Below are 15,225 nucleotides of genomic sequence, written 5' to 3'. Positions count from 1 at the left end.
CGCCGAGCATGATGACGTAGTTGTTATGAAATTCTTCATACATTCTATAGGAAAAAAAAATCTACGTTTTTCGTCATTTGCATAAAAAATTCAGTAATTAGTGTTGAGGAACTAAAGTTAGTGTTGAAAAAAATTATTTCAGTATGAAATATATCGAATAAAGAGCTTGGAATCATTCAAAAAATCGAATAAGAAAATAGTTACGAGAAAAGATGATTTATTAATTAAATATTTCACTGGTTATGAACTCGAAATTTGCGTGTTAAATGATTTATTAGGACTATTAGATGTGTCTTCTTGTAAAATTTTCCATTTTAAGCTTACAATATGCTTGGAAATAGTTTCCAGTAATTACAATTTCCACCAAAATTTAGATATTTCCGAGGTTAATTCGCATTTTATGGAGAACCACAAACCAAATCGAATTTTTTGAAGAAGCTCATAAATCTGGAAAGTCGAATTTATGCATTTGAGGACAGTGGCGTACAAATAACTGGCATCAAAAATATTTTTTATGGAAAAATCGTAGAATTCAATACAATGCTCGCTTTTTTTCATAACAACTACGTCATCATTCTGGAAATCTGCCAACCAATATGGCGGATGAGGTAACCTGTTATTTCGAAGAACTTAGATTTCTCTCAATACTTATAATGTGAGGTTTCATTTGATTTCCAGTGATTAACAGCATTGCAAAGCTCAGTGGATGCCGCCAACTTGGATTTCTAGATGGCGTCGATAAGGAAAAATTCGACTTCTACTCGTTTATCATTTTCACCTAATAACCATATTGTGAACGTTTCATTATATTTTCAGTTATTTACAGCTTTGAAAATAAAAGCGGAAGCCGCTATCTTGGAACAATGATGGCGCCAAGCAACATTTCTTTTCCTACTATTTGGGCCCCTTAAATACTCAATACTCATATTGTAGAAATATTCATACCCCTTCCGGTAATTGGAAGTTTTCAAAGATTTATATGTATTTTTTTTTATTTTAACTCAAAACCAAAACACATAACTTATCAAAAATGTGTAAAAATGGGAATTCCAATTCAAATATTTGCTATCTAACCTGAGCGTGCCCTGTTTTGACATCTTGATGGTCACAAAGTTTTATGGCGGTTTAGTGAGTGTTATTACAAAACATGCAAAAGAAAGCTGGGAGCAAACTTCTAAGTTTGTGCTTCATTATAGTTTAAGCAGGGCATTCATAACTCTTTCAAAACAACTAAAACGACATGTTAAAAGCTTTATTAACGTTTTCAAAACTATCTGAAAACAAATGGTCGAAAAAAGAATATAAGCATTTTGCACGTCCATAATTAAATGAGCTGCACAAAAAATACTATAATAAATCCACAATAAAACTTCCTAATGCTAGGTGGTTGAATCTGTACCTCTTGGGATGTTACATGTGACAAATATGCGTCCAGCGGCAGTGCAGTAAGTTAAAAATCTTGATTTGATTTAACAAATTTGTTGAAACCTGAAAACCAATTATAATTATGCTTTTAAAAATATTTAAGTTCAACTTGGTTAAAATAAGGTTGCCAATTTTTTTTTCAGCACGTATCCATGTCGTACAATTTGGGCAACTTTGTATAAAAACCTGGCAAAACCCAGCCAGTTGATTTTAAAAGTGACAACCATAAATCCGGGCAATATCCGGGCAAATTTTCTCAAAACCCAGAAATTTTTTTCATCAAACTCATTGACTGTTGAGGCAAATTAAAAGCACCAGCACTTGAAGTTTGACAGCGGTTTATTGAAACAGCTTCAAAGCTGTAATAAGGAATTTGTTTAAGTACAATCAGGCAGAAATTATAAATTTGTAACCTTACATTTCAGTGCGGACTCTATACTGAGATACCTCTCCTAATCACCGGATTGCAGCGTTAAAAAACCCTGTTCTATTAGAGATGTTGTTATTAATAGTTCAGGTGGAACATTGCGAGCAACTTACTGTAGTGATAATTAATTAATTTTAATGATGACAAACTGCTAATAAACTGTTAAATTCTTGGCAATTCAATTATGAATTTACGACCTAGGGAAAATTCCGTAATTAAAGAATGTGGTAAATAACAAATTGAAGATGATTCAACTCACGAATCGTAAAAGGTCTCAAGCTCTAATATTGCCGAGGAACCTGACAAATGAAGTTTCGTCAGCACTTTCAAGTAACTACTCAACAAATTAATTTTCACTTTTCGCACGGACTGGAATCAGCTCATCTGATAACGTGATGATACAGGAAGTGGTTTTTTCGATGACAGTTGACCGTGCGTTTTCGCCAATCACCATCGTCGTCCAAGTAACGCAAACTATCCGTCAATATCGAGCCCGGCAGTGTTACCAGGAACGCCAACATCCTCCCCCGGGTGCATCTCGACTGACTCCGAGACTGCACGGCTATCTTCAACGTCTAGTGGCGCCAGGTAATGGACGGCGCGCCGTAGTCGACCGTTGTTAGTATCGATGAATGCATGACGGATAATCCCGTCCGGACCATGAATCGTTTCTGCTACTCTACCTCGCGTCCAACCGTTGCGTGTCTTGGCGTCCACCACCATGACCAAATCCCCAGCTACAATCGCCTTACTCGACTCGAACCATTTTGTCTGTCGTCGGATAACAGGAAGGTACTCTTTGATCCAGCGACCCCAAAATATATTCAGTTCCTTTTGTATCAAATCCCAGGATGTTTTGAGGTTCCTATGTTGCCCTATGGGTACTTCAGGTTGCTTAGTTCCGTTTGAACTCCCCAGTAGAAAGTGGTTTGGGGTTAGTGCTTCGGACTCAGCAGAATCTAGGGGAAGATAGGTGAGTGGCCTCGAGTTAACAATGCTCTCTGCTTCCACAATCAATGTAATTAGTCCCTCATCATCCAGTTTACTCTCATTATATGCCTCATTTATCGCTAATTTTACTGATCTTACAAGCCTCTCCCAGACGCCCCCCATGTGCGGTGCCCCTGGCGGATTGAATCTCCACTTTGTATTCAAATTTGTAAACGTGTTCACGAGCCCTTGTTCAATTTGTTCTCGCAAGATGTTGGATGCACCCAAAAAGTTTGTTCCGTTATCACTGAATATTTCTGCTGGAGCTCCGCGACGACTTATAAATCTGCGGACGGCGAAAATACATGAATTCGTCGAGAGAGAATATACTACTTCGAGGTGAATCGCACGTACAGTAAGGCAGGTAAAAAGTGCAATCCATCTCTTCACTCTGGCTCGTCCTACAGTAACGTATAGTGGCCCAAAATAGTCCAGCCCAGTATAAGTAAATGGGCGCTCTCCTTCGGCTAGTCGGGCTGCAGGTAAAGGGGCCATACGGACCTCGGCAGGTTTCGCTTTGCGAATTTTGCACTTTTGGCAAGTTCGGCAGACCATTCGGGTTAGAGTGCGAAGCCCCGGTATGGTGTACAATTGTCTCACCTCGTTGACTACGGTTTCAAAATTTGCGTGGTTAAAGCTGCGATGATACCAATCAACAATCAGCATCGTGACTCGGTGTTTTGTAGGTAAGATAATTGGAAAACGTACCCCATACGATGCTGAGTTCGAGTTCCTTATTCGGCTGTTTTCTCGCAGCAAACCTACCTCGTCCAGGAATGGATCAAGTTTGTGAATAAGACTTCTGGAACTGATGACACGGCGGGGTGACTCTCCCTTGTTACTCCTAAGAATGGATATTTCTTCCGGGTAAGATTCCTTTTGGACTTGTTTGATAACAGTTTGTGCGGCTTCCAGTAGTTCAGGTTGTTGTAGTAGACCAGAAGGAACGAGAGAACCATCGAAGTGTTTGAGGAATCGCAGAACATAGGCGGTTGTTCGATAGAGTCTTTCCCATTTAGAAAACTTGTTGTATTCTATCACAGACTGGTAACTAATATGTACAAGAACTGTGGAACGCATTTCCTCTTTCGTGTCTCCAACTATATCCTCCATACCTGGCCAATGTTTTTCCGGCAATTCTAAGAACTTTGGGCCCTCATACCACCGAGAGTTTTTGTCAAAGTACGGACCGCATCCCCATTTAGTAGCCTCGTCTGCTGGATTTTCTCTTGAAGGTACCCATCTCCACTCTGCAGCGGTGGTGTGCTCAAGGATTTCGCCTACACGGTGTGACACATACGGTCGATAATTTCGGGGATCCGACTTAATCCATGATAAAGCGGTTCTTGAGTCGGACCAGAGAAAGCTTTTAACAATCGGTATGTCGTGGTATGTTTTGACTAATTTCAAGATTCGCGCTCCTAAAACACAGCTCTGAAGTTCCATTCTCGATACGGACAATGGTTTGAGTGGAGCTACCTTCGCTTTTCCTGATATCAATTGAAGAACAGCTCTCCCATCTTTTGCTACGACTCTAATGTACGCTGCGCAAGCGTAGGCTGTTTCACTGGCATCGACAAATACATGTAATTCCGTATTTTCGTAAGTAGATTCAGTTGCTCCCGGAAAGTAACACCGGGAAATTTGGACGTTGGATACAAATTCAATCATGTTAATCCATTCAGTCCAGCGAGTGAATACTGTGTCCCCAACTTCGTCGTCCCATCCAATTCCTGATCTCCAGAGATCCTGGATTAACACCTTCCCATGGATGACAAATGGAGCCAATAGTCCGAGCGGGTCAAACAGTGTCATCACACAACGTAAGATCTGTCGTTTAGTTGGCCTTTTACCCGAGCTAATGAGTTGTTGAACATCATCTCTCATTTGAGTGGAGAATCCTAATTTGTCTGTCGTAGGATTCCACAGCATTCCAAGCACTCTCTCGACTTTATCTTCACTCGCCAGGTTTAGCTGTTTGGTTGAAGGGTTCTCCCAGACTCCAAGGCTTTCTAATACTCGACTGCAATTAGATCTCCAGTTATGAAGAACGAATCCTCCTTTAAGTTGAATTTGACGAATTTCTTTCGATATTTTTGAAGCTTTCGTCTCATTGCTGAAACTCTCAAAGTAATCATCCATGTAATAGCGATGCACGATTGATTTAGCTGCTTCAGGATACTGCTCAACATGTTGCTCAGCGTTAAGGTTTTTGACATATTGGGCTGAAGCAGGCGAGCACGTTGACCCAAAGGTCGCCACGTCCATCAGGTAAATATCTGGCTCTTGCTCGGGATCTGTGCGCCATAAGAATCTTTGAGAATGTTTATCCTCAGGTATGATTAGTACCTGATGGAACATTTCTTTGACGTCTGAGCTGACAGCTATCTGATACAAACGAAACTGAAATAATATTCCGGGAAGCGATGAAAGCTGATCAGGGCCTTTCATTAATTTACTGTTTAGTGAAATTCCGGATACTTTGGCGGCAGCGTCCCAGATGATCCTTACTTTGCCTGGTTTTTTTGGATTGATTACTGCTCCTAACGGAAGGTACCATATGCGGTCAGTGTTCGCTTCTTGCAGTTCCTCGAGCGTTGCTTTATGCGCGTAACCCTTATCTACGTATTAGACTAGTTCACTTTTCGGCTTTTTTCGCTGATCACAACGCCACTTACAGGGTTTGATCCTCATTCATTTTCAAGAACTCTGGCCGAATTTGAGCTCATTTGAGTAAGTTTCCAGCGTGCGCTAGAAGTTTTATTGAAAAAAGTCCATTTTTCTGGAAAATTTTCGTAGATGTGTTCTAGCAAGCTGTTGTTAATATAAAATGATAATTTTATAGTGCTCGGTGATTGGTATGACAATCATTCTTATGGACCTGTTTTAGATAATTGACTAAATCAAACCGAAAAAAATTAAAAATTCATAAACTACCAACTTTTATAGAAAATTTACTTACAAGTTAAGAGCTTAAAATCAGTAGTAAATAGAAAAAAAATATTTTCGATATAAACTTTTCATAAAAAGATAGCCTTATTTATAACCTTTAATTTGATGTATAACACTTAATTATCACAACAGTACAAGCAAAGATATTCAAACATTCACATCACATTCTTTGAATCATAATGTTGTCTCCATTCAAGTTTTAGCATCATGCAACCTGCAAAACGTGGCATCAAGAGGACTTGCTTACAACTTGATCAAAGCGCGCGCTTTTTTAACTCCTGGCCCCGGCATGGGGTACTTGATTGAATAAAATATCCTTTCTTGTGCACAAGTTGGTGTGGAGCAAACTTGAATGAAAAATATTTTATCAAATCAAATTTGTTGCATAGATATTTGAATAACTTTGCTAGCACTCTTGCGATCATTAAGTGTTATACATCAAATTAAAGGTTATAAATAAGGCTATCTTTTTATGAAAAGTTTATATCGAAAATATTTTTTTTCTATTTACTACTGATTTTAAGCTCTCAACTTGTAAGTAAATTTTCTGTAAAAGTTGGTAGTTTATGAATTTTTAATTTTTTTCGGTTTGATTAAGCCAATTATCTAAAACAGGTCCATACGAATGCTTGTCATACCAATCACCGAGCACTATAAAATTATCAGTTTATATTTACAACAGCTTGCTAGAACACATCTACGGAAATTTTCCAGAAAAATGGACTTTTTTCAATAAAACTCCTAGCGCACGCTGGAAACTTACTCAAATGAGCTCAAATTTGGCCAGAGTACTTGAAAATGAATGAGGATCAAACCCTGTAAGTGGCGTTGTGATCAGCGAAAAAAGCCGAAAAGTGAACTAGTCTACTACGTATTCTATAATTTGCTGATGCAAGTTCTTCCTCAGACTGTCGTCCCGCGACATTCTTTTCTCTAGGCACTTTAAGCGCCTCAAGCTCATATTATAACTGTTTGGTAAGACCACTGAATCGCTTACCCACAACAAACCAGTCTGGAATCGATCGCCTACTCGCTTTGTCGTCTGCTTTAGAATGTTTAAAGCGCGCTGTTCTTGTTCCGATAATGGTTTTAAACCCGTTTCTTCAACTTGTTCAAGAGCGAGGAAACTTTTAACTAATTCATTGAGATTTTCATCCGCCGTACATCCGCAGATATGGAAACTAAACGATGAAGTAGGATTTCCCGGATGTTGCCCATATACGCACCATCCAAGTCTCGTTTTCGATGCTACGGGTCCTAAACCATCTCCTTCTTTTATTTTCAGTGGTACTGAAAAACGTAGATTGTCGATGCCAATAAGTATCCTGGGGGTTGCTCGTCTGTAGCTCTTAAGCGGTATGCCACGCAGATGTTTGAATTGTTTCGCAGCATGCTCAGCATCAAAACTTTGAGTAGGAAGGTTTAGATACTTTACTGTTCTAGCATTCTTCAAAACGGAGAGCTTTTCCTGTCCAACACCGGACACTGAGATGTCGATTCTACAGGAATCGTTTTCTGTACGCGTAGTGTTTCCGGTCCACCGCAGGCAAAGGGGCTCGACGCTCCCTTGCAAACCTAGCTGCTGTGCTAAACTGACTTCAACCAACGTCAGGTCGGAACCTTCGTCGAGGAATGCATATGTTTCCACTGAAGTCGAAGCTCCGTACACGGTCACTGGAACTATTCTAAAGAGTGTAGGCGAATCCTCGGCTCGGTGTGTATGGTGATCGGCAAAGTGAGTCATCTGTATCTTGGATTCCTTGGGATTATGCAGAAGTGGGTGGTGTCGATAGTTGCACCCAACGACATCGCAGCTTATTCCGCTCCGGCACGCACGCCTACCGTGGCTACTGAGACACGCATAGCATAAACGTAACGCCTTGACGATGTTCCAGCGTTCTTCCACGAGTAGTCCTTTGAATCTGTAACATTCACGGAGTCGGTGACCAGATTTTCCACAACATCTACATTCCAGCTTCGAGACTTGTTTATCCTCTGTGATTTCCTCGTTGTGTTGCTCTGACGACGAATCATTTGATTCAGCGTGGGCATTAATATATCCCTTCGGCTTGGATTTCTGTTTATCCAATTTATTTACATTGTTGTTGAAACTTATCACACCCAGCGCATCTTTCGCCACCACAGTCATATAATCCCCAAATGTTCGGAGATCCACTCCCTGAAGATCACGCTTATATGCTGCCCATAACATTCTCTGCTCTGTGGGAAGTTTTTCTACAAGCTCTTGCAAAAGTTGAGGATTAACAAGATGAGCAGGTTCGTTTGCGGCTTCTATGTGGTCACATAACGCTTGGACCGCATCGCCATAATCGACAAGAGCCTCTAACTTGTCAGACCTTATCACCGGAATAGCTCGAACTTTCTGCAAAAGGGTGTTAATTAAGAAATCCGCTCTTCCGTATCGTAAACGTAACGCTTCTATAACTTGAGGAACCGCCGCAGGGTGTACCAAACGACTCCGCACGGTCTGGAGGGCGTGTCCCTTAAGACAGTGTTGAAGTCGCAACATGTTTTCTCCATTTGAGTAGCCGCAAGTTGCTGTCGTGTATTCATAATTTGCTATGAACATCGGCCAATCGGTAGGATCACCCGAAAAGCTTGGTAGTTCGCGCGGAAAGGACTGTCTAGCTGCCATCTGCTGGGGTGTAGGACACACTGCATTGAAAAATTCGCTCTGGGGGGCGTTCACGACACTTCTTGTGGGCATTGATTGAAATTCGATGTGGGAGGCTGGTGGTAAGATTGACTGATCAGTAAGAATATTCTGAGACGCGCGGTTAGGCAATGGTTCAAACCGTGTGCGTCGAGACGAGGTAACGTTAGGTAAAGTAGTTTCTGAATGGGTGTTGGGTAGAGGAATTTGTGATGATTGGTTAGGTATGAGGTTCATAATATCGATAGTAGGATGAGGAGGCAGATGGATAGCCTGTTCATCTAATTGTGATACCCGCGGTGGGTTTCTCTTCACTTGATTTGTGATTTGATTTACCTGAGCATATTGATTATTAGGATTGCAACTATGCACAGATGGACGCGCGGATTCAAGGCGCTGCTGCCCATAATTGGTTGTTCTATTGATTGTGGAGCATCTAAACGAGGCATATCTAGTCGTATGATCAGAGGCATGGCACTCACCTGTGGGCATTACACTTCCCTGCTGTTGGACGTACTCCCCTGCTGGCTTTGAATTTGTCATCGGGTGACCAATGATTGATGCTCCTGTAGCGACTGATTTCGGGATGGCTCCAGTTCTATTTCCCAAACCTTCATTGGATTTTTCCTGTGCAGCCATGGATTTGTTGCTTCCAGTCGATTTAGGCAGTTCACCAGCTGATAATGTAGCGAGAAACTCATGACACAGTTGAAGTTGTCTCTGTAAATTTTCCAACTGCTCGGTCGTAGAGTTACCCGCTTCACAGTGGGCCAACTGTCGTCTAAGCTGAGGAATACCGGATGACATTTGATTCCCTGGTGGCATAAATAACATTGTCGGCTCCGGAATAAATGCTTGTTCGTCAATGCTGTCGACCCACTGTTGCGTACGTTGATCAATTCCGACAGGGCTAATCCCGCTGCGATTACTACGAGATTCCTCGGAATTGATGAACGTTTCTTGTTCGATGAGATGTTTCTGTCGAAGCTCAAGGTCGGCCCGTTGTCTTTCAAGTTCTTGGCGTTCACGAAGCCGCTGGAGAGCGGAACCCGTTTGGGACAAAGGTCTTTGACTACTTCCTTTGGCAACGCAGTTTTTACATTTCCACGTCCTGTTTTCTACGGTTGCATCCACTCCGGCACATTTGAAGTGCCACCAAGAGGGACAGAAGTCACATTGGACCATGTTGTCGAATGAATCGTTACGGTCACATTCCTGACAGTTATGCGAACCTGCATTCGTGGTTGAAGGTCGACCAATGCTTGGTGTAGGAGCATTTATCTGGGACATCTTTGAAATCTTTGAAGATTTTGTTGAGGCAAATTAAAAGCACCAGCACTTGAAGTTTGACAGCGGTTTATTGAAACAGCTTCAAAGCTGTAATAAGGAATTTGTTTAAGTACAATCAGGCAGAAATTATAAATTTGTAACCTTACATTTCAGTGCGGACTCTATACTGAGATACCTCTCCTAATCACCGGATTGCAGCGTTAAAAAACCCTGTTCTATTAGAGATGTTGTTATTAATAGTTCAGGTGGAACATTGCGAGCAACTTACTGTAGTGATAATTAATAATTTTAATGATGACAAACTGCTAATAAACTGTTAAATTCTTGGCAATTCAATTATGAATTTACGACCTAGGGAAAATTCCGTAATTAAAGAATGTGGTAAATAACAAATTGAAGATGATTCAACTCACGAATCGTAAAAGGTCTCAAGCTCTAATATTGCCGAGGAACCTGACAAATGAAGTTTCGTCAGCACTTTCAAGTAACTACTCAACAAATTAATTTTCACTTTTCGCACGGACTGGAATCAGCTCATCTGATAACGTGATGATACAGGAAGTGGTTTTTTCGATGACAGTTGACCGTGCGTTTTCGCCAATCACCATCGTCGTCCAAGTAACGCAAACTATCCGTCAATATCGAGCCCGGCAGTGTTACCAGGAACGCCAACACATTGACAGAAATTGAGTTGTCTTGTAGGATTCCAAAAAACCTTTCATGATTATTTTTATTAAACTTTTTAAAAAATCGTTTCAGAGGCGTTTGTTATTTTTTATGTTTACTTTCCCAAAAAAAAAATTAATTATTCCGGGCAAAATCCAGGCATTTTTTAATAAAATCTGGGCAACCGGGCCGGGCCGGACTGTTCCCAAATTTTGTATTTAATATCCGGGCAAACCGGATGAAACCGGGCAATCTAGAAACCTCAGGTTAACAGCTTCATCAATAATTGAAATGAAAATAAGTAAACATATATAAAACTTCTATAATTTTATTCGCAGTACTCAAAATTAGCCTTAAGAAAAGTTGATAATTTATTTAAAGCTTTTGTTTTAAAGTGTTGTCATAAAAATTGCAGAAATTTTTTGAATTTTTTTATCTATTTTCAAAAGTAATTTCAATTGAAATAGCTGATATAAATATTGTATATTTACATAGATTCAGGGCATCTAAATTTGTTTAAATGCATGGCCTTGTGAAATTTATCAGCACTTTTAAAATATTATGTTGAGCATTTCGAAGAACTAGAAAAGCGAAATAAAATTGAGACTGAAATTGGTTTCTTGAAAAATGTTTCATTGCAGTATAGCATTTGTAACAACATAAACTATTTTTTTAATCAAAATTTTTGGTAATGAAGTAGAGGATATTAGATTTCAGATTTTTTCTGCTAATTCTGTTGACCATCGTAAGAATTGAAATTAGTTTTGAAGTAAAAATGGTTTGTTTCAATATCTTTTCTCGTTTAGTTACACTTCTTAACAAAAACTCAGTATAATGTATAATAACCATAACAAGATAGGCACGAACAGATTTTCTACATTTAAGGTATAAACGAATAGAGTTAAAATAACTAAATTCCACCATTCTGAATTCAGAATCCAAACTTTAATTTTCTGTTTTTTTCCTAACGTTTAAAATCATTCCTGTCATGAAAAAGATTTCAAATTTAAACTTGCAGGATGATTCTGAAAAAGTGATCATTCTTTACACACAAAGAACAAAAATACTGCCTTAAAAAAACTTAAGTGACAAAGCCCAAAAAAGTGCAAACGGAAAACGTATCGATGTTATCTTCATCCGGGGCCCCGAGTTGGAATGCGACCATCATTGGACGAACCGTTCCCTGAGACTCAATAACCGAGGAAGGAAAACAGAGCGTCTTCACCCATAGGAATCCTCGCCGAGATCCCGGCAAACGGAAATCGATTGTACGGAACTAAAGAAATCAATCTGCCATTAAACGGTGCGAATGAAATGCCCCAAGGACAAGTGAAAGACTCCAAACGACTTTGATGAATTGGCGAGAAAACAGATAACGATGGCTGGATGTCGCTAATAAAACTGAAATAAAAAGCAAATTATGGTACCTTCTTCCTTGTCAGTGCTTTTATTGGTCTTTATTTTACTGGTGGACTATTGTTTCACAGTTCATCTCTGGGAAATTCACCTTCCGTGTACTTTGGTGTGGAAAACCTTTAGAAAATCATTATTTCAGCTTTCCACTTTTGATCCCTTTGGAATGGTATATTAATTTTAAGAATTCTGTTATGTATCCACACTACTTCCAGCATTTGTTTCGAATGCAACAATAAACCAATTTATATCATAGGATTTTCGTTTCTTTGAATTTTTCTTATTCAAGATATCAATTTATTCTGTAATACATACTGTTGAATCCCAAATATAGCTTTGTGAAATACTAGAGAAAAACTTTTTGTTTAAAAACAAGCCAAAAACATTCATGTTCCACCGACCTAGTCAAAACAAAAGCAAATAGTGGAAACTTTTTTTTCGCAAAAACGAAAATTTGTTAAATACGAAAAAGAATTTTGGCAAATTTATTATCACTTGTGTCATTTTTGTCATTTTTGTCATTTTTGTCATTTTTGTCATTTTTGTCATTTTTGTCATTTTTGTCATTTTTGTCATTTTTGTCATTTTTGTCATTTTTGTCATTTTTGTCATTTTTGTCATTTTTGTCATTTTTGTCATTTTTGTCATTTTTGTCATTTTTGTCATTTTTGTCATTTTTGTCATTTTTCTAATTTTTGTCATTTTTGTCATTTTTGTCATTTTTGTCATTTTTGTCATTTTTGTCATTTTTGTCATTTTTGTCATTTTTGTCATTTTTGTCATTTTTGTCATTTTTGTCATTTTTGTCATTTTTGTCATTTTTGTCATTATTGTCATTTTTGTCATTTTTGTCATTTTTGTCATTTTTGTCATTTTTGTCATTTTTGTCATTTTTGTCATTTTTGTCATTTTTGTCATTTTTGTCATTTTTGTCATTTTTGTCATTTTTGTCATTTTTGTCATTTTTGTCATTTTTGTCATTTTTGTCATTTTTGTCATTTTTGTCATTTTTGTCATTTTTGTCATTTTTGTCATTTTTGTCATTTTTGTCATTTTTGTCATTTTTGTCATTTTTGTCATTTTTGTCATTTTTGTCATTTTTGTCATTTTTGTCATTTTTGTCATTTTTGTCATTTTTGTCATTTTTGTCATTTTTGTCATTTTTGTCATTTTTGTCATTTTTGTCATTTTTGTCATTTTTGTCATTTTTGTCATTTTTGTCATTTTTGTCATTTTTGTCATTTTTGTCATTTTTGTCATTTTTGTCATTTTTGTCATTTTTGTCATTTTTGTCATTTTTGTCATTTTTGTCATTTTTGTCATTCTTGTCATTTTTGTCATTTTTGTTATTTTTGTCATTTTTTAATTTTTATCAAATTTGTCAGTTTAGCCGAAATGGTCCATTATTTTAAGAAAAATAGTTCCAGTTAAATGGAAAGTTATACAATCCGTAAATTTAGTTTCAAGGCTCACTGAGGAGGAGCGAATCGCCAAAAGTAGCTTAAAACGTTTGGACCAACTGGTAAGTAATTTACATTGTTTTAGTCCGCGCCGAAAAAAGTTCACGGCGATTAACCAGTTAATAAAAAAAAACAACATGTGAAACTGAGATTCATATCCCATTTCAATTTTTCTTATAGTTCGTTAAAAATTGACTCGATTTATCGGTTTTGTGCATAGTACATAGTATACAATTTTGTTGCATGTAATCATTTGTTAAATTTTTTCCAATTTTATTATATTTTTGCATTATTTAAAACTGTCTTCCCTCCCTCATGATGTTGCAACTTCGAACGACAAAAGAAGGATTTCAAATTTATTCCGGCGCCTGATTTGACTAATGGATATTTTACAAGCAAAAATTTCACTGCTCCCACTCCTTTTCTTCTTTTTTCCTTTCCTCCACGATGATTGGGCAACTCCAAGGCGACCCTCACACGCCTTAAAGCTGAAAAAAAAAGGTAAAACTTTCCAGTAAAAAAATATCAATTAATTCTAGAAACACTGTCCAAATCTTAAAACTTTATTGAAGTAAAGCCACTGGTAAAGCCACTGTGAATTTAAAAGTATGTATCTCTTCATTGATTTTAAACAATAAAAACACCGGAATTGATCCATACAATACAATACGACACAATTTAAAACTATAGGATTGTTCTTTCAATACGGTTTTCGATGACTTTTAACTTTTACGCCCAGGAAAGTCAATAAAAGTGAAAAATAATTTACTTTATTAGGTACTTTATTTTATTTCTAAAAAAATCCATGAAAAAAACTTCCCAGAAGTCGTCATTACGTCAAGGCTATTTCATTCCGTGTGATACACAACCAATCCTTCCGCTTATGTTCCTCGATACAACTCGGGGCAGTCTTTTCAAAATGCCTTCACACAAACTAGCCTATTTATGACAAAGCAAAACCATATTTCACCCAAGCGCCGCCCTTGAATTCAATCCTCAAAGATCAGCCATCGCTTCCGCCGTTGTTGCTTCCCGGGTTTTTGGATGCCAGCTCACCACATGGGTTGCACTTCAATGGTTCTCGGAATGCTTCCTGCTACCCGTTTACGCCCTGAATTTCTACCCTGCCGGCACCTTCCCGGTCAATCCGACCGACCATTCAACCAAGCATCGAAGCGTACATGAATCTGAACATTTATTATGCGATTCCCTTTACAATTTCCTTCCTCCGTGTTTTTCACCGAACCATCATCACCATGTCCTTGCGGCACCAACAGCCGATCCGATCCTTTCTCCCAATCTCCAAAACCCCCCGGATTCCGATGTTCCGAATGTCCTTCGCCGGCAGCGGCCGTTGGTAAAAATCGATAAAATTTCTCGCATATCCACTTGGCTGTGTTTTTGCTGTTCTGGCCGCCCGCCCGCCCGCCCGCCCGTGGCAAATGCACAGACACACATCCCTAAACAGGTTCGGGAATGTTAAACCGACACTGCACTGCCCCGAAATCGAGTAGTACATTTATGTCCTTCCTGTCGTGCTGGTGCTGCTGCTGGTGGCCATAATTCACACTTGCCTGGGCGGAATAGTCCATCGATTTAAACAGCTCGCAATGCTCCTCGTGTTAAAGACGAATTTCTGCTCTAGAAGTCGATTGTATCGTAATTGTATCCGGACTTTTATTTAAACTTTCTGGATTTTCCCCCGAAAGTATACCCAACAAGTACAGGGCCATCCGAAACATTTGTTGCCAACAGTCGTCGTCGTCGTCGTTGGGACGACCGGGAAGAAATTCTCTTCGCCGCATGAAATCGAAATGCGAAGCAATCAGACCGTCAGAACCGGCTACCGGAACTCGCTACCGACTGGTGGAAAACACAGACACATAAATTTCCAAATGCAACATTAACTTTCCGGAGTGCAAAAGCGC

General features: G+C 38.8%; 1 protein-coding gene across 1 annotated transcript; it reads right to left on the bottom strand.

Moving 5' to 3' along the window:
* Positions 1-2,326: 2,326 nt before the first annotated feature.
* On the bottom strand, positions 2,327-9,969 carry LOC129737603 (uncharacterized). The gene is made up of 3 exons (XM_055728764.1): positions 9,905-9,969; positions 8,951-9,845; positions 2,327-2,811 (listed from the first exon to the last, which is right to left on the bottom strand). The coding sequence occupies exons 2-3, from the start codon at positions 9,756-9,758 to the stop codon at positions 2,327-2,329; spliced, it is 1,293 nt and encodes a 430-aa protein (XP_055584739.1). The 5' UTR covers positions 9,759-9,845; positions 9,905-9,969.
* Between the last annotated feature and the right edge of the window lie 5,256 nt (positions 9,970-15,225).

Source organism: Uranotaenia lowii, chromosome 1, assembly GCF_029784155.1.
Source record: "Uranotaenia lowii strain MFRU-FL chromosome 1, ASM2978415v1, whole genome shotgun sequence".
Classification (NCBI taxonomy): domain Eukaryota; kingdom Metazoa; phylum Arthropoda; class Insecta; order Diptera; family Culicidae; genus Uranotaenia; species Uranotaenia lowii.
Note: the sequence above shows the minus strand (reverse complement) of the source record. Positions and strands in the feature narration are given on the sequence as shown.

Coding starts and splice junctions, on each gene's coding strand:
- LOC129737603 (XM_055728764.1), bottom strand. CDS start 9,758: ATGTCCCAGATAAATGCTCCTACACCAAGCATTGGTCGACCTTCAACC. Junction 2,812..8,950: donor GGGAAGTGTAATGCCCACAG/GTGAGTGCCATG, acceptor ATCTTCCCCTAG/ATTCTGCTGAGTCCGAAGCA.